The sequence below is a fragment of the Protopterus annectens genome, chromosome 14.part0, assembly GCF_019279795.1.
Source record: "Protopterus annectens isolate FY-2018-M chromosome 14.part0, PAN1.0, whole genome shotgun sequence".
Classification (NCBI taxonomy): Eukaryota; Metazoa; Chordata; order Ceratodontiformes; family Protopteridae; genus Protopterus; species Protopterus annectens.
The window spans coordinates 807,569,576-807,595,430 of record NC_056748.1 but is presented as its reverse complement, the minus strand read 5'-3'; the positions used below and the strand labels follow the sequence as shown (position 1 = coordinate 807,595,430).

The 25,855-nt window shown below is 43.9% G+C and overlaps 1 protein-coding gene across 3 annotated transcripts in view; it reads right to left on the bottom strand.

Moving 5' to 3' along the window:
* The window catches only part of SFXN2 (sideroflexin 2), a 666,316-nt gene that overhangs the window by 323,208 nt on the left and 317,253 nt on the right, over nucleotides 1–25,855 (bottom strand). For all 3 annotated transcript variants that reach the window (XM_044056549.1, XM_044056546.1, XM_044056548.1), the window contains exon 4: nucleotides 18,988–19,086. In XM_044056549.1, the coding sequence (XP_043912484.1) occupies nucleotides 18,988–19,086 (99 nt within the window). The remainder of the gene's footprint in view (nucleotides 1–18,987; nucleotides 19,087–25,855) is intronic.

The window sequence follows — 25,855 nt, the reverse complement described above, 5'->3', positions numbered from 1 at the left end:
TAGACTGAAATATTCTACAGAACTTCTCCAACTCTGTCTCTCTCTGTTCAAAATTGTCCAAGGAAGGGGAGGAGCTAAAAAGGGATCAATATCAACTCCTAGGTCAGAAATGTTCAGATGTGCCCATAGCAATCAGAAGCTACTAGGATTGTTCTTCAAGGTTCCCAACTGATATTCATGAAAAATCCTCTAAACGAGATGGAACAGTTCCACTGCTGATAAAACTCCTTTTCTATAAAACGGGACAAAATGTCTCACCAGAACAGTTCTAGAATCTTATGAGCAACAGCTGTAATGTGTAGAAGTTGAGGCTGCAGCATCTTTTCAGTGCTACAAAAATTTAAAATATCCAGCAACCGGCTCTATAGCGTCAGATTTATAAAAACTCCACTTGATCAGCTGGAAGCATCTGTGAATGAACTGTGAAATTCTGAAACACGATGGCCCATCAGAAAACAAATGATATGCGAGTACTCACCATAAGTCTTAATTAGAAGTAAAAAAATATACATGTTTGTAGTGCACACAATACATGCTTTCTACTATGCTGGGTTCTTCTAACAGAGAGCTGCTAGTTCTTTTTCCTGATCTCATGTTCACAGTAAATGTACCCTTATGGCATACATGAGAACACATGGTGCTAGGAGAAAGAATCACGCCATTCTATAATCTCCAGATCCTGATCCCATCAATAAACGTGATGAATAACCATACAAAGTAACACTGCATAAAGGAGATAAACTTACAAGTTCTTTAAACTCTTAGTTTCCTTGCTAATGACAGCTGAGATACCTACTAAGCAACAAAGGGCTAAAGAATGGTGCAAACACTAAATACAGAAGACCCTATGAAAATCAACTGATATGGTGACTAGTCACATATTAACTAAATCTTACTTTCAGAAATCTGCAGATATGGGTCTTTTCCTGGGTAGAGTCCCAAGTAGTACCAACATTTAGAGCAATAAAAGTTGGGATCCATAGAATCCACCTTAAAAATACAGTAGGTCAACTCTACAGCATGAAAGGAATAAAGCACAGAGTCTAGAGAGAATGAGCCATTTTACAAGAGACAATGACTTGATACCTCACAACACAAGTCCATGCCTTAAAAGGAGGAAATAGTCCAAGAAAACAAATCAAAAGCAAAATAATAGCGGACTCCCCAAAAAGACTAGGCTACATATTTCAGCTACAACTGTCAAGTAAGCCTCAACCTCTCTACAGGAGGGAGAAGGCATGGCAGACCACTATCCTAGCATGTAGCTCTCCTCATCAATAATTCACATGATGCTAACATCACCAACCTTGAAAACTTATGTGGACAAGTGAAGACCAAACTAGAGTGAAGGCACTTTTGATGAGAGGTAGGAGGAGGAGGCCTTGACACAAACGATCAATGCAGCTGAAGCTGAGCCAGGGTAACGCCCTTCACTGAAACAAGATGCACAATCACATTGCCTGCATGTTGAAAAAAAAAAAAACCTGGGGGGAAAACTCAAAGAAATGAGTACTTCCTCAAAACCAGAAACTGAGACAGAAAAGGTACAATCATCCTCAAATGGCCTTGCCTTGGATTACAACTATAAGGGTTACCAAAAGACAGAATTTAAAATTATGGTGGATAAAACTGTCCAGGCTCAAGGGTTGTACCTTTGCCTAAATCAGAAAACTCGTGCAAATAGTGAGCTCCTGAAGGACCACTCACCATAACGTTCCATCTGAGTAGGTAACTTTATTTGTCAGCAACCTGTGGGTATCGAATCCGTCCTGGATCTGAGCCGGCAGCTTTCCAAGCTAGAGATCCGAGCTCCAAGCTCTTCCCCCCTAACCCATAATACTCTGCTACCTCCCTCCAGTCCTCAGATCGAGTTTGCCCAATTACCAGACAACACCAAGACAAACAATACCTGAACATCCTAACCTGATGCATACCAGGACTGAATCATTCTATCATTTAGGTAACAAAAGCCAGGTTAGGGGGAAGGAGGGGGGGGGGTCGATTGCTGACAAATGAAGTTACCTACTCAGATGGAACGTTATGGTGAGTACATAACTTCTTTATCTGAAGTACTTAACTTCATTTGATCAGCAACCTGTGGGACAGAGTCCCCAGCTACCAAAAAACTTGGGAGGTCCTCAAGGAAGAATATTCTGGAGCACTGCAGAGCCAAAGGCCGCCCTACCTCTGGATATCAGATCTAATTTATAATGTGAAATAAAGGTATGAGAAGAAGCCCAAGTAGCCACAGAACAGATGTCATCCAAGGGAACTCGACCAAAACGCAGCAGAGGTAAGCCATAGAACGGGTAGAATGAGCATGAACCCCCAAGGGCTCCGGCCGACCAGAAATTTTGTATGTCAGCAAAATGCAGTGAGATATCCATCTAGCTAGAGTCACCTTCTTACTGGTTTACCCAAGGATGGCTTAGCAAAGGAAACAAAGAGCTGCTCCGACTTGCGAGAGGCAGCTGTTCTGTGCAAGTAAAAACGCAATTGTCTATGCACATCTAATGAATGCAGTCTGTACTCCCCCTTGTTCTGATAGTTAGGGAAGAAAAGAGGCAGATTAATGGATTGGTTGATGTTAGCCTCGGAAGCCACTTTAGGTAAGAAGAAAGGATTAGTCCTGAGAGATACTCTGTCCTTACGGAAGACAAGATACAGGGGTTTAGTACAAAGGGCCTGAAGCTCTGATACCCTTCTAGCTGAGGTAATAGCGATTAAGAAGGCAGTTTTCCAAGACAAGAATTTTAAGTCAACAGAAGCTGCAGGCTCAAAGGGTGGACTAGTTAGAGCCTGAAGGACTAAAGTTAGGTCCCATGGAGGAACTGCATTCTTGACAGGAGGTCTTAAAAGAAAGGTGCCCTTTAAGAAAGTCTTACAGATCTTAGTGGAAGCTAAAGGACCAAGACTGTCCCCGATGTGGAAGTGGGAAATGGCCGCCATATGAACCTTCACAGTAGAAGAACTGGCCCCTTGATGGAAAATGTGAGACAGATATTCAAGTACTGCTGGAATGGGAGCCGTAAAAGGGTCCAAATTCCTACGCCAGGCCCAGATGGAAAAAAGTTTCTATTTACTGTTGTAGACCTTCCTGGTGGAAGGCTTATGCGCCGCCACCAGGATGGATTTAACTGTGGATGAGATACTGGGAGTCCTAGCCACTAACGGAACTGGATCAACCAAGCCGAGAGCTTGAGGTCGTCCAGATTCGGAGTTTTCAATCCCGAATGAAGAGAGATCAGATCCGGAATGGGATCCAAGATCCAAAGAGGAGCTATGAGATGAGACTGTAGGTACGGGAACCAGGTTTGGCAAGGCCAGAATGGGGTCATGAGGATAACCTTGCTCCCCAACAGACGAGCTTTCTGTAAGAATTTTGTCATTAATGGGAGAGGAGGATAAGCATAAAGAAGACCGGATGGCCAAGCATGAACTAGAGCATCTCTGGGGCTCTCCCCTGGCGGGGGAATTAGAGCGAAAAACTCGCTGCACTTTGCATTCGAAGGCGATGCGAAGAGATCGCAGCAAGGTTGACCCCATTTGAGAAAGATCAAGTTTCACTACTAAGGGGTTCAGAGACCACTCGTAAGGCGAGAGGATAGTTCGACTTAGCTTATCCGCTAAAATGCTGGACCGACCCGGAATGTGCGTTGCTAGCAGAAAACGGTTGGTGGATATCGCCCACTCCCAAACTCTCATGGCCTCTTGGCAAAGAGGGTAAGACCTGGTCCACCCTGTTTGTTGATGTACCAGACCACTGACATGTTGTCTGTCTGAATTGCAATAGTCCCCGAAGGAAGAAGGGCATGGAGAGCTTGCAATGCTAGAAGCACTGCCCTCATCTCCAGAACACTGATATGCAGAATGGTCTCGGAGTCCACATGCCTTGAACAGTTCTGCTCATGCAATGCCCCCCCACCCCAGGCGAGAAGCGTCCGTGGTCACTGTGGCTTGGGGTTGAGGCATCAAAAACGGCCGCCCTTCCTGAAGCTCTCGGGAATGGAGCCACCAAAGTAGGGAGTCCCTGCAAACTCTGCTGAGGGGAATCGGGGAGTCCAACGGATGTTGAAGGATGGACCACTGGACCTGTAAGGTCCACTGAAGAACCCTCATGTTCAAGTGGGCTAGGGGTGAAAGGTTAATAGCTGCTGCCATGGACCCTAGGGCTCTCAGGACTAAGTCCGCTGGTGGGGCCGGAGATTGCAGAAGTGCTAAGACGTGGAGAGTTAAGTTGTGGAGTCTGTCTGATGTCAAGAAGGCCTTGGACTGAAGTGTGTCTATTCTGGCCCCTATAAAGTCCAGGACCTGAACAGGTTGAAGGTATGATTTTTTGTAATTTATAGTGATCCCCAACTGGTGGGCCAAGAGCAGGAAGCAATCCCTGGCTGAGCATAGTAGATGCCTGGTGGGAGCGGCGAGGAGCCAGTCGTCCAGGTAAGGAAAGACCTGTATTCCCTGAAGCCTCAGGTGGGCCGCTACAACTGCCATGACCTTGGTGAACACCCTGGGGGCTGTGGTCAGGCCAAAAGGGAGGACCCTGAACTGATAATGACTGGCCCCCAACCGAAAGCGGAGAAACCTCCTGGATCGCCTGTCCATGAGAATGTGGTAGTATGCATCCTTGAGGTCTATGGAGCACATCCAGTCGTTCTCCTGCAGAAGGGGGAGAATAGATTGAAGAGTGACCATCTGGAATTTCTCTTTGGCAATGAACAGGTTCATTGTAGACAGGTCGAGAATTGGTCTCAAGTCCCCTGTCTTTTTTGGCACCAAAAAGAACCTGGAGTAATTGCCCGACCCGGACTAGCCTGGGGGGATGTGCTGGATGGCTCTTTCTTAGCAGCTTCTTTATTTCTAAAGCCGCCGCCTCCCTCTGACTGGGTGGAACATCGGGGAGGCGCCTCAACTGAGGGGGAAGATTTATGAAGGGGATAGAGTAACCTCTGGATATTATTCGGAGCACCTAGCGATCTGTCGTGATGGACTCCCAATGTGCTAGGTGTTCTGAGAAATGCCCCCCGACTGCCTCCAGAGAGGAGCAGTCAGGCAACCCCTCAGGGCTGCTGTGCGGGTCGGCTGGAAAAAGGTTCCCTCGACCCAAAATTTTTCGGCCCCCTCTCTGCCTCTGGGCAGGCATCTACCTTGTCTTTCCCTGCCTCTGAAGGACGAAGGGTCCGGAGCGTAACGGGACTGCTGAGATTTCCGGAACCACATCTTCTTTTGCCCTCTCTGGTTCCTGGAAAAGGACCTTTGAGAAGCCGAGAAGCGGATACCGACGGCAGTCAGCGTCTTCCTGTCTTTCTCGCTCTGGAGCAGCGTATCACAGACGGTCTTGCCAAACAGCATAGAACCGTCAAAGGGAGGTTCGCGAAGGACGCCTTGAAGGGTTCCACAAAGTCGCACAGTCGGATCCAGGTGTGATGCTGTAAGGTGATGCCTACTCCGCTGGCTCTAGCTGCCCCCTCCGTGGCGTGGAAGAGAAGCCGCACAGATGTGTTGGATATCGATTTTAGCGTGGGCCATGCGAGCCGAGAAAGTTCATTTGTCCTCGGCCGACATGGACTCCAGGGGAGACCCAGCGTACTCTTTTACTAGATCCCACTGAAGCCTAATCACGTGTGCCAAGTAATTCAGCACCCTTATGGAAAAGGTGGCTGAAGCAAACATCAGCTTTCCGATGCGATCCATCGTCCAAGACTCCTTGGGAGGATGGACCGAGGAACTATCCTGTGCCAGTTCCTTCTTGGTGGCAGCCACCACCACCATGGCATCTACCGGGGAACCTTTACTCCACGCTGTCTTGTCTGTCGGGGGACTAAGGATCTTATCTGGTCTCCTGGGGATTGGCTCTGAAGTGTCCGGCTCCTTCCACACCCTGGTAGTAATTAGGTCAACCAGGGGGATCGGCCGGAGGGAACACCCAAGAGGTAGACGGGCCTGCGTCAAAACGCCTCCAGAAACACTGACTCATCCAAGGAAGGTTTCTGGGCTGACCACCCCCCCCCCCTCTAATGCGCAGCATCTCCATAATGTCTCCAAAGGAGACGTCCTCGGGGGGTGACCTGGGGGAACCTCCCCCTTCCTCCAAGTCAGTGTCTTCCGTGAGGGACTCGGGGGAGTCCAAGTGCCTCCTCTTACATTTTCGTTTGTGAGGGACCTCCTCTGTGGGACTGTCCGAGGAGGGCTCACCAACGGGGTCATGCTCCTCTACAGGAACTAGCTGGGGAGTAGACGCAGGCTGTCCCTGGGGCCAGATGATGGAAGACAGGGCCATCTGCGAGGGAATGGTGGGTGGATCCATAGCACGAGCTGGGGACCTCAAATCCCTCGAGAGGACCCTCTCCACCACGACGAAAGCCAAAAGTGAACCACTCTCGCTGGGATCCGAGAGCAGCCCCCTCAGATCAGACGTGTGGATCGGCGCCGGAGCGATTGGACCCGAAAGGGAAGTGTGCTCCAACTGCATCGGAGCCGAAGACACACTCATCCTTCCGGATCCGAGGCTCGGCTCACGGCCCAGAGAGCTCAGATCCGAAAAGGGACCTGATAAACTCGAAGGTAAGGCCGGCGTCGAAGTAGCGATTACTATCGGTGCCTACTCCCCGGCTCCGAGGCTACTCAGATCTGACGGCTCCGAAACCCGATAATGGATCAGAGAAGGAGCAATGGGGGCAAAGAAGGGGGCCGAGCTCCCCCCTGGAGGGGGGGGGGGAGGCAAGAGCACTCCCATCTGCATCTGGGCCTGAAGGAAGCGACGCATCATCCGGTCCATGTCCGCATCAGAAAGGCTTCTCATAGACCTAGAAGAGGCCGCCGAGGCTGGCCAGGAAGACCATCTCGGTGACCTCGATGGTGGCCGGGGCTCCTCCTCCAGCTCTGGAGAGAAACGTGGAGAATGGAACCGAGAGGGGGAGGACCGAGGAACCTTCAAGGGAGAATAGAGCTGCTTAGCCGGCGGGGCCAAGGGGGCTGAGTTGGCCCACCGCTTGTGGCTCCTATGCCTCTCCCTGTCTTTGTCTCTCTCTTTCTCCCTCTCTCTATCTCTTCTCTTTCTTTCTAGGGTCCCTCTCTCCCTGGGACACAGTGGGAGGTTGAGCCAGGGGAGCAGGAACCGTTGGCTGAACAGCCACAGCCGCGACTTGGCGCCACTGAGGGAGAGGAGGAAGAAGTAGAATCTGTGGGTAAAAGGCCCGCTAAGATTAACTTGTTCCTCCTGTCTCTCAGAGCCTGGGGGTTAAAGGCAGCACATATCTGACAGCCTGATGTCAAATGTGCAACTCCCAGGCAAAGAACGCACTGAGTGTGGCCATCGGCTGGGTACAGCTTATGGCCACACTCAGAGCATTTGGAAAAGATGGCCTTAGGGCCTTCGGCCATGTCTACCACAATCACACTCCCTAACACACAGATAAGGGGAAGGGGAATACACTAAAGTTAAATTAAGCTAAACTAAACTGGTCTAAGGGATCAACTATCGCACACACACACTTTTTAAACTGGTAAAAATGTAGAGAAAATTCCTATCCTTATCTTACCTAATCGCGAGGAGCTCATCACTCGTGCTTATTGAAGCCACGGCAAACGAGATCTGAGGACTGGAGGGAGGTAGCAGAGTATTATGGTTAAGGGGAGGAGCTTGGAGCTCGGATCTATAGATTTGGAAAGCTGCCGGCACGGATCCGATACCCACAGGTTGCTGATCAAATTAAGTTAACCAATTCAGATCAATGGCTTTCAGGGCTGCCAGGGTGTAAGCAGGAAAAGTCTTTGCCTTTCTACCCTAAACTTTGTAAAAGGTTGAGGCCACTCAACCATGAACTTGATGTGCAGTACAGGAATCAAATGGAATGGGGAAAAATGTAGGGAAATCTTCTCTTCCAATCCAAAAATAATACATATAAAGCCTCAGTCCCCTCCAACCAGAAGCTGAAGATGACATTATTATTATTATTGTTGTTGTTGTAGTTAATTATTACATATTCTTCCTGAGCCCACCCGCGGGGTGTCTGGATATTTCCTATGTCCTAAAGAAGAGAGTGAGTGTGTGTGTGCAAATGCACAAGTCTGTATTAGCGAGACAGGATAAAAAATGCCGTGCTCTGCTCGGCATTTTTTCTGCTATACACACTAAAGTTCAAGCACACTCATGGAGCACAAAGCACGATGTAACCCAAACCACAGCTTTATTTCACACTCAAAGACATGAATGCTACAAATGTGGAAATGCGTTTTCATCCTGTAATACATAGACTTCATCAGATACAGCAACAGTTAAAACCCTTGATATATACATATCCATTTTAAAAAACACTCAACCAATAAAAAAACTAGGTGAATCAATTAAACAAAACCCATAAAAAATAGTAGGCATGCAAGTAAAAATCCATAGCCCTACAATCCAGATAGGAACATTGTTAAAATACAAACTGTATTCAAAATAAATAAATCATGCTGTTTATAAAAAGTTAAAGCATATAAATATTTTTACATTGGTTAAAATATCTAAAATCTATAAGGTGTGTGGATAGTATAGAAATTTGATAATGGATAATGATATCTAGTGGACAAATGTCATAAAACCAGTAAATCCAGATGAAAGTAAAAAAAATTTTGGTTAGTTCTCAGAGCACTACCACATACAATATCTACCACTGTCATTTTGTTTGGTTTTACTGCTATCTTGCTAATATCAGAGAAGCAATATTTTACTTAGAGTAAAACATTGTCCACCTGTCATTATTAGAAAGCTTTTTATTGAAGTTGGCTTTGCAAGACAGCGGAAAAAATGCTGAGCTTTGCTTGGTGTTTTTTCTGCTGTCTCACGAGAGCATGACAGAGCCACAGAAGGACCGAGAGACAGAGCCACAAAACGAACTTCAATAAAAAAAGCATTCTAATAATAACAATAATAACCACTAAGGAAGCTCCATCAGGCATGGCCATGAAGAAATATGAAAGCAAGGACTAAATTTCCCCTTTCCAAACTGCACCAGTGTAACAGCACTTGGATTTTTTGTAGAAAAAAAAATCTTGAGATGCGAGAAAAAAGGCAGCCAGAGTGGTTTGAAAACTAATGTTACTAGGGAGGGAGACCCAGATTGCAGGTCCTTAAACAGAGAATATACTGTGGTGCTGTTAGTTAAAGAATAAGGTGGAACTGCAAGAGGCATAGCCAATCAGTCGGCTGATGCAAGAATTACACAGATGTGTTTGAATGAAGTCAGTTTTCCAAAGGTACTGCAGCAGTTGTAACATCCATTTAAAAGGGCAGCATACAAAGGAATTCTGCTCTGTAACGTATTGGTAGCCTAACAGCTTCACTAATATTGAGGCAGTGGTGCTGCCTCCTATAAGCACCCATTATAAATTTGCAGATTTACCTTGCAGTGTTTATGATTTTTAACATTAAGGATAAGGATAACATACCAGAGGGGATGCGAGAAGAGATCTATTTTAGAACAGTAAGCCTGGCTTGTAGGTTGTAAATAGTATTGCAACTGTACAGCACTGCACAGCAAACACTATTTTACCATTCTTATTTAAAGGGTAGGGAGTAGTTAGTGATGAGCCCAGCCATTTAAGGTATTTGTAAACTAGGACTCTTCCACACAACTGCAATCAGAACCAGAGATTCTTCATTGTTTGTATACATACTAAGGCACTTCTGGATGCCAAAGTGCATTATTTTTGTCTTCACCTAGATTAATTCTCAGTCCATGCTGCTCAATGATGGTGCATAGTTGAGGCAGTCTACTGTTTAGAGCTTTATCAAACAAAAAAGGTGGATTACTGGATTCCTAAATAGCTATGCCATCTATGTACAGGAGCAAATTGTGGTTATCAAGTGACATACTACAAGAGTCAGTAGGGTAAACAGCAGGATCAAGTACTGAACCCTGAGGAATACCTGGGTTTATGGGGAGATGAGAAGACTGCCCCTACTGAAATGTCACAGAGCAGTATCTGTGTTGAAGACGGTCAGCAAGCCACCTCAGTGTGGGGGGCATCAGGGGCCTGTTCATATATTAATAGTTCTTTGACAGAGCAAGAAAAATATACAGAGACAAAGGCCTTTATTAAACCAACTTAAACTGCACCTGTGAGCTGACCTACTGTCACGGCATGGTAGATACCGGTAGTGAAGGCAAAAGTGCAGTAGCAGTACTATAAACTACTTCTGAAACCATGGTGTGTTTTTGACAGCAGGTCACATTTTTAACTCTGAACCCTCAAATTCACAGCAACTGTTTTCTCAAGTATTTTGACTAATGTTGAGAGGTAATTAACTGGTCTATACAGGAGAAGCCCCCTTTTGAGCTGCTAGGGGTCCTGATGGAGAGATGAAAAGTCAGCAAGCAAAGGAATGTAGTAGTGCTGAAACTGAATTCATCCTCAAGTCTTGGTGAGTACCTTTGTGAGGTGGACCCTGTTTTTCACAAAATCTCACCAAGGCGACACTGATATATAGACTGTACTTATATAGCATATATCATGGACAGAAATAAATCAAAAACAAAAAAAGATAGCTGGGTGCACAAGACCCAGGATAAAAAAGTGCCCAATCCTGGTAGGCGCACTGGTGCTAGGACTGGAAAAAATGACAGTGTAGAATCTTCAAAATACAGAAACAATCCTACAATGAGGCCAGGCCAGGCTCAGGGGGAGGATGCCCCCCCTGTTGTAGAAGGAAGTAGTAGTCCGCAAAAACGACGAAGGCAGTTTCAAAGATATTCGAAGAAAAATACAGGCAAAGGCATCCAGATATGGAAAATTTCACAATAAAATTACTAAAAGCTCAAAGATTTAATGCAGAAAAGAAGATTAGTAAAGTAGAAGTTAAAGAAATAGAAGTTGAAGTCATGGAGTGCTTGCGAAGTGAAGGATTTAATGTAGAAGGTCTAAAACAGACTACATCACAGCGTGATGGAGTGAGTCCCCAGAATAAGGAAAAGCAAGAAGATCAGAAGACATGTGAAGAAGAAATATGGACAGGGGAAAGGAAAAGAGATTTAATATGGTGTAATATGTATGCAAAGGAGAAAGCAAAACTAACCAATACAAAAAGAGCAGCACCAAAGATATTTGAAGAAAAATATAGGCAAAGGAATCCGGATATGGAAAACTTTACAATACAAAAAGTAAGAAGACTAAGAGGAAAAGTAGAAAAAGAGATTAGTAATGGAGAAGTCAAAGAAATAGAAATTGAGGTAATGTAACAGCTGGAAAGAGAAGAATTCAGTGTAGAAAATCAAATGCAGAAAGCACCATAACAGGATAGAGCAATGGCTATCCAAATTAAGGAGAAACCAGTGGAACAGAAAGCAACAGGGTCAGGTGCCATATCAAGATATTTTGGAGCCTTCCACAGGAAACCAGTATAAACGTTCACTTGAAGCTAGACAGCAAGGAAAGGAACAGGAAACTGTGAAAACTCTGATGCAATCAATGTTGAGGAGTGATAGGCCAATGAGTTCCCATATGACAAAACAACAGATGACACAGGATGAAATTGAAGAGAATGTGCCAAGAAGATGTTCTAGAACTTTCTATAGAATGTTCGCAGGAAATGGAAAACAAGGGATGTGCCCTCAGTATGGAAGAGAAGAGTTGTTTGATTTAATAGACAAAGACAGATATATCAAGATGAATGAGAGAAATAGACTGCAGAAGGTTAATAAAACCCCAAAAGTCAGAAGCTTGATAAAACAAATGAACACAGTAATTAGGACTGTCCATAGAGATCCATGCGATATAACAGAAGTAAACAGAATATATTACTGTGCTGCTAAATTAATAACTGATAAAATTCTACCACAGGAACATAGGGTAGCGAGGGAAAAAGGGGGGCGAAAGCGAATACCATCATGGAAATATCGAATAGAGAAGAAGTTCCATTGTTAGAAGATTATAGAAGAGGGAATAAATCAACAAAAATATTAAGAAAGATAGATGTGATTAAAAGCAGTGTGCAGTATTAGAACAGACCAGGATCTATTATGTACTACTGAAGATAACAAACTAAAAATTTCAAAACAGGTGGAAAGACTCAGAAGATACGAAGATAAATATAAGGGAAAAGCACAAAATAAGCAATTTACTGATAACCCAAAAAATTTTTTATAGAGAATTGGGAAATAAGGTATTAGACCGCCGAAAAAAGAGGAAGTAGATACATTTTGGAGAAGTACCTATGAAGATACTGTGGAACATAAACATGATAAATGGATGGAAGAAGTAAAAGAATGAGTAAGAAGTTTAAAGGTACAGGATATGGAATGGGATGAAATAACAGTTAGAGAGATTGAAACAAAGTTGAGAAAAGCCTCTAATTGGAAAACCCCAGGCCCAGATGCAGTACCTAACTTTTGGCTTAAAGTATTAACTTCTTTAGACGAGGATCTAGCCATGAGTAAGAACTATTTATATGCACACCCCGAACAGACACAACACTGGTTAACAACAGAAAAAGCAATGCTCTTACTTAAGAGTGAATCTGCAAGCTACCCTAAAAATTATAGACCAATAACTTGTCTTCCGATGACGTATAAACTATACACGGGGATTGACGCCGACAGAGTTTACAGTCATTTAGAAGAAAACTCAATTATGGCAGTAGAACAAAAGGGCAATAAAAGAAAGTCATACGGAACAAGGGATCATTTGTTGTTAAATAAAGTTATAGTGGAGAACTGTAAGAAAGGGAAGAATCTAAGTATAGCATGGACTGACTATAAAAAAGATAGTACCCCACATTCATGGATAAAAGAGTGCTTAAAAATGTATAAGGTACATCCTACAATGATTGATTACATTACAGTAACCATGAAGCAGTGGCAGACCACTTTGCAATTAAGCCATGATAAAGGACAGATTATTATCCCAGGGATAAAAATCCAAAGGGGGATATTTCAGGATGACTCCCTGTCACTGTTGCTATTTTGCCTTGCCATTAATGCATTAAGCTGTTTACTCAACAGCTTAGGTCATGGCTATAATTTGTCTTCCAGAAAACAACAAAGTCTAATGACTTCTCATCTTCTCTTTGTCAATGATTTAAAATTGTATAGCTCATCGAACTGAAAGCACAGCTGCAGGTTGTCAAAACTTTTTCAGATGATATTGGAATGTCATTTGGTCTTGATAAATGTGCAAAAGCAACTTTTAAAAAAGGAAAATTGCAGCACCAGGAAAACATCAGTTTGGGACAAGAATGTGATATAAAAGAACTTGAGCAAGAGGGGTTGTATAAATACTTGGGAATTGAAGGATCAGCAATAAAACATGAACAAATGTGAATAAAGCTTAGTAAGGAGTACTTCAGAAGACTTAAATTAATCCTGAAAACAGCATTGACACCTAGGAATAAGATCCAAGCTATAAATCAATTTGCTCTTCCTGTACTAACTGACAGTTTTGGAGTGACTGACTGGCCCCAAAAAGTGTTGGAGAGATTGGATATTACAACAAGAAGGATGCTTCATGCTCACCAAATGATTTATAAAAATCAGTGTATACCAAGATTATATATTCCCTGTTCTAAAGGAGGGATCGTCCTCCTTGAAATTGATTACATGTATAGATCTGCAAACGTGGGACTCCACACATATCTACTGACCTCACAAGATCCAAATGTGGTGAAAGTTTTGAAACATGAGAATAAATCTAAGATGACATCTCTGCTTAATTCAGCAGAAGCATATAGACGTCAAGCAGGAATGGAAATCAAACCAGAAGTGGATAAAAACCAGGCAGCAACTGAATGTGCTTAAAAAACAAAAGAAAGAATATAAGGTGAAGGACCAGATGAGAAGGCAAGAAATGTGGAAAAAACATAAATACAGTTGCAAGTACAGAAAACTTTTGGAAGAACCTCATGTTGATCAAGAACGCACGGAGGAATGGTTAAGGAGAGGTGAATTTACATCAAGAAATGAAAGGTTAATATTGGCAGCCCAAGATAGTGGGCTACGTACACGCTGGTTTACTAACTCCATTGAACATGTGGGAGAAACAGACATATGTACATTTTGTGGAACCAAATTGGAAACAGTGGCACATCGTATTGCTGGTTGTGACTCTCTAATGGCAGAGGGGCTGTATACTGAAAGGCATAATAATGTGGCGAGACTGTTACACTGGAGATTGTGCAAACATTATGGTATCGAAGTGGCTGAAAAGCACTGGAAACATGAGCCACAGAGAATCATAGAAAATTATGAAGTTTACATCACATGGGATCACCCAATACCAACAGTCCAAAAGATAGATGCTACAAAACCGGATATAGTGGTCCAAGAAAAGAAGACAAAAGTAGCATTGATCATCGATATTGCCACACCTAGTGACTACAGTGTCTTGCGTACAGAGAGACACAAAGTCATAAAATACATTGATCTGCAGGCAGAAACAAGAGCCATGTGGAAGAAAGATACCCAGACAGTTCCAATAGTAGTAGGAGCAATTGGTCCTATAAAAAAGAATTTACAATCGTATTCAGATATGTTACCAATTCATGTAACACCGTACGAATTGCAGAAGGAGTCATTATTGGGCACATTGCGGGTGCTGCAAAGAGCACTTTTGGCTAACATCAAAGAGTGAAACAATACTAATTTCATGAACTTTAATTGTACTTTGACTTAGGAATGGGGTCCATTCCCGTCATGGTATTAGAAACCCAAAAGAGTTGGAGAAATTAAAAAGAGAAGATGTTTAAGAGCCCAGAACTACTTCTGGGAATCAGGGTAGGTTTTTATATTTTCTAGAGCACTACGATTGCTTCTGTAGAAAGTGAGGTACTTAGAATATGCTTTAATACAGATCCAATGATTGAGATTTCACGAAACCTTTGATTAATTTTGGACAACTGTACTTTAGAAAAAAATGAAAGTTGGTGGAGAAACCAAAATATAGTTTCTGCTGAAATACCCTGAGAGTGGCTGTTGGTTCATACTGACCTGAGTTGTAAATAACTGGGCAAATATTTCGGCACCCTAGTGGGTGCTCAGTAACTGAAAGCCACTCACATTAAGAATGCAGTTTTGAGAATGCTCATCTCTTCCAGCTCAGTTATTTGTCTCCAGGACCTCTTTTGAGCTGCCAAGCAAGGTTAGACTATTTTGTTTAGGGAAATGTACCTTTGATGAATAAGCTTTTTTTTTGCTTGCATTTTTTCATAGCAGGCAGAATAACCCATGGCTTTTCTTAGAGAGATTCTTTTGTATTTCAACGAGACCCCCTTATGGGAAGTACAGGCTTGCTTAAGTTCTGCAATAAACCGGAGTGTTGGTACACTACTAAATATTAGAGTATGTTGGGGTTATTAGGTCTAGCAACTACATTTCTCCACTTTATGGAATGCTTCACACATAAATCAGACAGCTCCTTCTTCAACAAACTCTTATTGTAAACTTACAAAGAGTTAGCATTTTCTCCAATTCCTGGCACTTCTAACACAGATGTAGCAGCTTCTTCACCATAATGATTGAGGAACTCCCAAGTACTCTGACCATCTTCTGCCTGTCCAAGTTACTTATTCTTATTGAATACCTTTAAAAAAGTTTAATCTCCATTCCAAGTAGACCTTCCACTGAGGGCCTCCTTCAGGCACTCTATGCCTCTTTTCAACAATGCATTCAGGCTCTCACAGCCACTCTGTGAGTACCCCTTACTCATTCAGGCATACTACGTCTTTTCTCAGGACTGAACTCAGGGTGTCTCTCACAGTCACGGAGAAAAGACAAGCGCTCCAAACCTCAACTCAATACTGCACTTAGACTTTTTCCCCACAGCCAGTCCATGAGGACCCCTTCCTTACTCTACTTAAAAAGAAATATGACTTGCAGTGCCTTCACTGTAGGACAGTAGTGACCTCCTATTGTGTATAATCTGGTAGGCTACGCTACAGACTACTCCTGAGGATTTTCCTATGTAGAGCTTCAACCTAACTTGGGAGTTTTGTACAGAAATTCTATCCACTTGTTCCCCTCTGTTAGTTGCCCTGCTAGCTCAAAATATATCACACTCTTATTTCTAAGTGAATAATACCTTTCTTAAGGGAAACAGTATACAAAGCAATTATAAAATTATGGTCATCCTGGGAAAATGCACAAGACCAGTCAGTGCAAGTTAAATCATACCATAGCTAAATTTCACATTCCAGATGAAATGCTCTATAAGACAATGATTTCACCTTGATTCACTTGCCTTTTAGCAGAATAAGCTGATATAATAATGCACTGATCGCTACACATTGCACAATCAATGGTATTTGGCATCTGAAAGATTAGATGATGCAGTACCAGTCAAGAGTTGAATGTTTCTCAGAAAATCAGTTTGGTAAACTTAATCTGTAAACTACCTGGTTAAAACTATAGGCAGACAAGGATGCAATGGGTAGGCTATCACTTTTGAGTACCCACTGAAGCTTGAAGTTTCGCATCAAACTTGAGTTTTATATCATAGGTCTTTTAAAAAGGACATGGTGATTTCATTCACTGCTGCTTGTAATGACAGGTGGAGCATATATTAGTGCAATTCTTAGTTTAAGTGAGCAATGCAGTATCTACATACCAACCAGTCTGCCTCCTAACCAGATAAGCATGCTGCTAATGTCTATCCTGAGCAATAAAAGTCATCTTCCTCACAACTGTTTTATCTGGCAGAAGGCTTTGGTAAACAAGGTATTGTTGGTGTATAGACTGATATGACATCATTAAGCTTGAACCATGACCTTGTGACACCTACAATGTCTACAGTGTGCAACAACTCTTTTCTCAAGCATTTTGGCAAATGAAGAGAAGAGAGTAGCTGGTCTACATAATCCAGGCCTTGCAAGTATGTCACAGCCAGTTTTAGGAGTCAGTATAATGATGGATATTTTTCAATGCTCTGTGATGACTCCCATATAAGTTAGGTGCTCATAGTATGCTTTAGAGAAATTGTAATAAAGGTCCTTCATACTCAAACAAATTTATTGTAAAGGGTGTAAATTGTGGTATGACATCCTTATAAATCAACCAGGACTTCTACAATGTCTGAACTGTGTATTCTGAAACTGAAGCCAAGCTTCAAAGTGTGAACATTTATTTTTAATGCTACCTAGATTTACATTTACAATTTCCACACCATTCTTAGTAAAGATATCAGACTGAATGTGCTAGTGGTCAAGAACACAATGCTTACATTTTGATAATATAATGAATAAAACTAGACAATCAAAATTAATGTAGGAATAAAACGCTATGAATAAAAACCTAAGCAAATTCAAACTGAAACCAGATAGGGGAACTAAGCAGAGTGTGTGTGTGTGTGTGTGTGTGTGTGTGTGTGTGTGTGTGTGTGTGTGTGTGTATGCATGTATGAGGGGAAGGGGGCTTTAAGTGAGTACACGGCCCAAATGAGACCAGAGAAGAAATCACATAATCACTGCACTTACAAATATCATCATCTGTTCTGGCTCAAGGCAGTCAAGTGTTTACCTGTTATGTATTTAAGACACTGAAGCTAGGCATCTTACTGCAATAGTAGCCATTAACAGACTGCAATATAGAAGGGGGGGGGGGGGTCAGCAACTTTAAAAAGCTATACAGTAGTATGGACGTAAAAACAGTCAAAGTGCCCTATGAGCAATATTCCTGACTCATGTAAAAAAAAAATATCTAATAGCCCTGTTTTTACTACAAAGCTAAGAATCTGACAGGTAACTTTATTCCTAATCACCTCAGCTGTCCTATGGTAATAAGTATGTAAATTATGCATAAAGACATTGTCATCTAAATAATTTAGGTAGAACTGTACTATACATACATACAATACTAGAAGGAATAATCATGAAGTGTTTAAGTCTAATGTTAGTTATACAGCACAATAGCAGCAATGAAACAAAGAAATACAGTCGTGCCTCATGAGTAGAAGATTTGTTTCCTCTGATACTCCCTTGTGAACTGAAGGAATTCCTTATTTTAGGTGTTCAATAATTCACCAATAGTTGTAGCTGTAACTTGCAATGAAATGTACTGTCCAAAACACAAATAAGAAATTATGTCTGCACCACCAGAAAAAAAATACAAAAGTTTTTGACAATCTACCATCAGGCCAAATACACAGGGATCCAAGACATAATGACAGAAGACTATCCTGAATGTTAAATAGAACACATTTTCTGTATGCTGGCAAAAACAACCACCACAATGCAGGAAGGACAACAATAAATAAGTTCAATCACAAAATATAGTTTAGTGAAATGTTGAATGTGCTGGCAAACAAACACAGGTCCATGCATGTGGACAGAGTTAATATTTTAATCATAAACCAAATAATACACAAGTTAAGCATCATGCGATGAAAAATAAAATCAAAACTGTTAGCAAGTCTTCAGAGTGAGTTTTTTGTTTTCATTACACGATCTTCATATTTTCACATGCTAGTTTCCTGCTGCTACTTGCAACGTTGCTCACAGAACCTCACCACTCTACAGTGTTGTGCTGGAGTGGAAGTAAACACTTCATCGATCTAACACCCCCCAAAGCAATTTATATGCATGTGTAAATTTGTACAGAATTAAACTGATCCTATAACTCAACAAGTCTGTGCAACTCCTAACATATTCCTGACAGAACAGAACTAGTATGCTGCTGGACAGAGGTCTCAAATGAGGAAGGGATGCTATGGGCCACAGTGAGGTTCCTGCTCTGGGATGAGCAAACGGGAAAGCAAGGGATCTATTCAACATAAGAGAGACACACACACACACACACACACACACACACACACACACACACACACACACACACCGGCCAATAGAACAAGTCAAGAAGGGAAAGCAAGGGATCTATTCAACCTAAGACACACACACACACACACACACACACACACACACACACACACACACACACACACACACACACACACACACACACACACACACACACACAAAACGGCCAATAGAACAAGTCAAGAAGAATATTGTGAGATACTTACTTTACTGTGATAGGTGATGCAGCATTCCTATTTGTGTAGTTTACCAAAGCGTTGAAAGACTGATTAACCCACTGCCAGAATACCACTGCTGGAACACTCCTATTAATAAAAAAATGTAGTAAGTACTTACTTCACACTAAACAATAAGCACACAATGCAAGAGAATGATGGTGTAAAATGCTGTGACTGAACAGATGCTGGCTGCTTCCTTTGATTACTTTCAAATATATCCATGTTTCTGAGCTGTAACATACAGGCAGCTATTAATTTAAGCTGTTAAACAACTGCTTTAACCGAAAGACTGGACCAGAAAAATGTGATCACTAGTTTAATCAGTTTACAAAAGTTTAATGTATTTATGTATAACACAAGTAAACTCGGCTTAGGTCAGCATAAAACCCATTAAATCAAAGAACCACCAGGACCACCCCCCTTTAGCTGACGGTACCTTTGGATCAGGTTTGACCAGCACCTATCACTTCGCCAACAAACTAAAAAATTAGTGCATAAAGTCTTAAACCAACTTAAATTTCCTATAAACTCTCACATTTACTCTCAAACAGAAGTAAGAAAAAAAAATTGCAATACATCTCCTGATCTCTTAACTAGAGTATAAATTATTAATTACTTCATCAAACTCCTCTCACTGTTTTACTTCAAGTTGCTAAAAATAAAATACTCTGCAATATCTACCTAGCTAGTAAAACAGAATGCCACTATCTTATATTAACCAAGGCTAACTAGTTACTTGTTATAAATAGGGTCATCTTTGCCTTACTCATTACTTTGTTAAACTGACCAAGAGCATTGAGGATATATTCTGTTATTGTGATTACCCCATTTGAAAACATGATCCTTTGAAAATGGCTTGAGCTACAAAAACAATTGCATTTGATAGAATATTATCCCACAAAAACAAGTGAAAGGCCAATGACTACTCCCACTTTAGGATACAATATAATGACCACCTTAAAAATATAAAAACACATGCTACTGATAACATTTGCTTCATGCTGCGGTGGTGGTGCTGCGGTAGCGTTGTCACCTCACAGTAAGACATTGCCCTGTTCGATTCTCAGCTAAAGCGTCTTCTGTATGGAGACATGCGTGAATGGGCGTACCTTCTTTGAAGGTTGTGCGTCAGGCCTGGCAAGTCGATACGTAAAAATCTACTGCCAATCATTAGCGGACCGCAGTTCCACTGTGGCGACCCCTAATCGGGAAAAGCCGAAAGATACAACAACAACAACTGATAACATTTGCTTCATTATGTAAACATTGTCTTGCAAATGTTGCGATATGTGGCTATGTGCATTTTTATTTACCTTGAAAGTTAAATGAGGTTCCTACGCTGTTTTGTGTACAGTTGCCAAAATTAGAAGTTATGTACCTACCATAATGTTCCATGTTAGTTGTCTTCTTCTCGCCTTCTTTCTTGCTGGATGGGTTCGGAGCCGAACCTCGGCAACGACTCGGCCACTCTAAAAGCTCGAGAGCTAGTTCCACCGGCTCGAGGCTCCCCTATATCCCACAATGCTAGGCGGTAACTCCTCAGATCTCGTTTGTAAGCTAGGCCCAGCTAGGAAAATTCCATTATATGGAAAAGGGTAACCCACCTCTATAGGCTGACTGTGAGGTGTCCTAAACCTAACAGAGGAAAACATATATATATATAGAGGTGGTAAAGCGTGGGAGAAAAGGATACAAAACAACCTCCTCTAGGTCTGTCCAGGCTAGGGGGAAGGAGGGTGGGACGCAAGAAAGAAGGCGAGAAGAAGACAACTAACATGGAAAGTTATGGTAGGTACATAACTTCTAAATGTTAAGTTGTCTATCTCGCCTTCATTCTTGCTGGATGGGACCACGTCCCTAGCACCTTGTCCCGGGTGGCCTATCGGAACAGACTCTTGAGTACAGTGGAACCAAAGTTGGCTCGGTCCCTAGAGGCTAAGTCCAACTTATTATGAGAAATGAAAGTATGGGGAGAAGCCCAAGTAGCTGCAGAACAAATCGAATCAATAGGCAGTCTGTCTTGGAAAGCTATAGATGTGGCCAAAGCTCTAGCTGAATGAGCCCTGGGTTTGGTTGGTAACTGTTGATGTCTGATCTCATACACAAATGTAATCAACGAAGTAAGCCATCTAGAAAGAGATACCTTAGAAACTGGAAGGTCCATTCTACCTTCTGCATAGGAAACAAACAGTTGATCAGACTTCCTGAATTGTTTGGTCCTGTCTAAATAGTACCCAAGTTGGTGATGAACGTCTAACCAATGTAATTTTTGTTCTGATCTGTTCGAATAGTTAGGAAAGAACACAGGAAGATCAATGGTTTGATTCAAATTTGCCGGTGAAGCTACCTTAGGCAAAAAGGAAGGGTTAGTACGCAAGGACACCCTATCCTTATGAAACAAAAGATAAGGGGACCGACTACACAGAGCATGGAGTTCAGAGACTCTTCTGGCTGAAGTAATAGCTACCAAAAAGAGTGTTTTCCAAGATAGTAACTTCATTGAGCATGAAGCCGCAGGTTCAAAGGGGGGAAGAATTAAGGACGCCAGAACCAAGTTGAGATCCCATTGAGGAGGAGGATCCCTGATAGGTGGTTTGAGGAGAAAAACTCCCTTTAAAAAGGCTTTGCAGAGTTTGTGAGACATAATGGAGGACTCTGAGACTCCAACATGAAAGTTAGATATAGCTGCCAATTGAACTTTGATGGTAGACGGAGGCGAACCTGAGTGGAAAAGTTCGGCTAGAAAGTCCAAAACTGATTGAATGGAAGCAGTGAAAGGATCTATATCCTTTGAATGCGCCCAACAGGAAAAACGTTTCCACTTACTATGATAAATCTTCCAAGTGGAAGATTTATGAGAGGCTATCAAAATATCTCGAACTGAGTGAGATATTAGAGGAAGCCTGGCTAGAGTTGGAATTGGAGAAACCACGCTGTGAGGTTCAGAGAAGGGAGGGAGTGGTGCAACTGACCCGACTGATGGGTCAAGAGGTCTGGAACTGGGTCCAGATGCCAGGGTTGCTCCAGCAGATAATGGTGAAGAAATGGGAACCAAACCTGTCGAGGCCAGTAAGGGGCAATGAGGATCATGGAAGCTTTCTGAGCGATGGCTTTCTGTATTAGTTGAGATATCAGTGGGAAGGGAGGAAAAGCATACAGAAGTCCCCAGGGCCAATCGTGGACTAGAGCGTCTCTGCTGAGGTGGCCGGGTTGGGGAAAGAGGGTGAAAAAATCGTCGCACTTGCTGTTTTGGGGAGTAGCGAAAACGTCGCAGCAAGGCCGGCCCCACTTTCGAAAAACTTTCTCCAACACTGAATTCTTCAGAGACCACTCGTGAGGTATGAGAATAGCTCTGCTCAATTTGTCCGCAATCACATTGGACTTCCCGGGAATGTGCGTTGCTAACAGAAACCGCTGAGAAGAAATCGCCCATTGCCACAGTCTGAGTGCCTCTCGACATAGGGGGTAGGATCTGGTTCCGCCTTGTTTGTTGATGTACCACACTACAGACATATTGTCTGTCTGAATTGCAATAGTTCCTTTGGGAAGAGAGTCTTGTAGGGCTTGCAACGCTAGAAGCACTGCTCTCATCTCTAGGACATTTATGTGCAAGTGGCGTTCGAAAGGTTGCCACATGCCTTGGACCATCCTGCTCTGGTAATGCCCCCCCCACCCGATCAGGGAGGCGTCCGTTGTCAGTGTAGCAACCAGAGGGGGAGGAACAAAGGGTCTCCCTAGGAAGAGCTGGGGGGATGTGATCCACCAAGAAAGATGATTCCTGCACGATTGCGTTATCGCAATGGAATGGGACATTGGAAGTTGTTGGTATGACCATTGTGTGAAGAGCATCCATTGTAAGATTCTCATGTGGAATCGGGCTAAAGGGAAGAGAGGGATAGCAGCTGCCATTATCCCCAAGACCTTCAGGATCAGTCTGACTTTGATCTTGTTGCTCTGCAAGACAAGAGAGACTTGTCTGTGTATGTCTGCTATTCTCTGCTCTGTGAGTCTGGCTGACATGTTGACTGTGTCTAGATTTGCGCCTATGAAGGTAATAACACGACAAGGCAGCAAGACAGACTTTTCGTAATTTATTGAAATGCCTAGTGTTTGACATGTGTGAAAGGTGTAGTCTCTGGCAAGAAGCAGAAGATGCTTGGTGGGGGCTGTAAGGAGCCAGTCGTCTAAATACGGAAACACTTGGAATCCTTGCCGTCTCAGATGAGAGGCGACCACTGCCATGCATTTGGTAAACACTCGGGGGGCTGTAGTGAGTCCAAAGGGCAGGGCCCTGAATTGGAAATGACTGGTTCCCAGCCTGAAGCGGAGCAATCTCCTGGAGCGTCGGCTCATTCTGATGTGATAGTACGCATCCTGGAGATCTATAGAGCACATCCAGTTGTCTCGGCCCAAAAGGGGCAGAATGGACTGCAGCGTGACCATCCGAAATTTTGTTTTCTTGACAAACTTGTTCAAGTTGCTGAGATCCAAAATGGGTCTCCAGTCCCCTGTTTTCTTTGGAACCAAAAAGAATTTGGAGTAGATTCCGGATCCTTGTTGGTCTGCTGGAACTGGTTGAATGGCTCTTTTTGCCAGCAGCTTTGAAATTTCTAGTGCTGCTTGCTCCCTTTGACTGGGTGGAACGTCTGGATGGGATTTTCCTAACTGTTTTGGAATGCGAAAGAAAGGGATTCTGTAGCCTTCGGAAATTATAGACTGTACCCATTTGTCTTGAGTGAGGGAAAGCCAGGCTTTTGGATACAGAGATAATCTTCCCCGACTGCCTCCGAAGGTGGACAGTCGGGCAACACCTCAGGGATGCTGAAAGGGCTCGTCAGAGAAGGATTCTCGACTGCCCTGATTCTGCGGGCCCCCTCTGCCTCTAGGACGGCGTCTACCATTATTGTTCCCCCCTCTGCCTCTAGAGGGGAATTGACTCTGTGCGTCAGGCAAAACTCCCTGTGGTTGCTTGCGGAACCACATCTTTCCCCCCTTCTGGCCTTTGGGGTAAGGCCTAGAAGGAGTAGCAAAATGGACTCCCACGGCAGAGAGAGTCTTGCCTTCAGTCTCGCACCTAGTCAGGGTTTCCTTCACTTGAGGACCAAAGAGGGATGATCCATCAAAGGGGGAGTTAGTGAAGGATGCCTTGAAAGGGTCCGCAAAGTTACATAGCCGCATCCAGGCATGCCGACGCAAGGCCACACCTGTACCTGCCGCTCTACTCGCTCCATCCGCCGCATATGAAAGGAGGCGCATGGAGGAGTTAACTATTGAGTTAAGGGTCGCCAGCTGAGAGTTCATCCTATCCTGAAAACCCGCAGCTGTTGGATCCTTTAACATTTCACTTGCTTCCTTGAGCAAATCCCTCTGAAGACGAGTGAAATGACACAGGTAATTCAGCGAGCGCATAGAAAAGGTCGCTGACGAGAATATCCGCTTCCCGTACCTGTCCATAGTCCTAGACTCCTTGTTAGGAGGATGAACAGGCACTGAAGGATCAGCTAGCTCCTTCTTGGTGGCCGCAGCCACCACCATAGCATCAACAGAGACGCCTTTGGTCAAGAATTCTTTGTCCTTGGGGGGCAGTGATAAATTTTGATGGTCTCCTGGGGGTGGGTTCCACTGAGTCAGGAGCCGTCCAGGCCTTCTTTGCCACCACTTGCATAAGGGGGTCAAAGGGAGGGGACACCCAGGAGGTGGAAGGGTGAGAGCCAAATGCCTCAAGATACACCGATTCATCCTCTGAAGGGTTGAGGGCTGGCCAATTCCCCCTCTGTTTTAAGATTTCGAGGATGTCCGCAAAGGAGTCATCTTCAGAGGGGGAACGAGGGGAACCTTCAGAATCCTCTAAATCAGTGTCAGAGGTGACAGACTCAGGGGAGTCAACGTGCTTCCTCTTGCACTGCCTCTTCCTAGGGGGCTCTCCTACTGGGTCAGGAGAGGCCTCGGAAGAGGAGGAGATCCCCACTGGGGAAACTAGGGGAGCTGGCTCTCTACGATCCGGGATGAGGGGGTGAGAAGAAATCACCGCAGGCACCGTGGAAGGAGGGGCAGATGGAGCCGACTGTGGGGTTGAACCAGGTTCTAACACGCTCCTCATGACCTCGAAGGCACCCCTGTCAGGCAGAGCCAGAGATCTCCGCTCCGAAAAGCTGAAAATCTCCCCCGGCACCGACAGTAATGGCTCCGAGGCTGATGTCTGAGCCGAACTCACCAGTGCCGAAGCACCGAGAGGGAGAGCGGGGTCGGACAAGGGTCCGATGCCACTCGCCCCCTCGGAGCCGACGAGGGAAGTCCAGCGCCGAGATTCCTCCAGAGAAGACATCGGAGCAGACGACGGCACCGAAGACAAGGGTATCGGTTCCGACGCAGCCACAGTCTCGGGTCTGAGCCGCCCCGGCTCCAAACTCAAAGGAGTCAGAGGAGGAACATTTTGAGTGACGGGATTAGCCATCGACTGTTGAGTCGGGCTCTGAAGCATTTGGGCCAGTGCCTCAGACTTGAGAAGTCGACTCACCACACTCTGAAGGTCATGATCTGACAGTCTCGACGACCTAGAGGAGTGAGATCTATGGCTCCGTTCAGACAACAATGGCGATGCTGGAGCCGAATGAACGGAGCCGATAGATGGTGACCTTGACCTCTTCCTGGAAGTCGGTTCCGATAACTTTATCGGAGCCGACTCAGCGATGTCTACCTCGGCTCCGGCTGGAGCCGAGGAAACAGTAGAAATATGTGTTCGAGAATCATCGGCTCCGGCCGAGTCGATGTTCGAACAGACTTTGAAGCCCCAGGGGACGACTCAGACACTGGAGCCGACGGTCTGGTAGGCTTGGAGGGTTTCTCCGAAGATTGA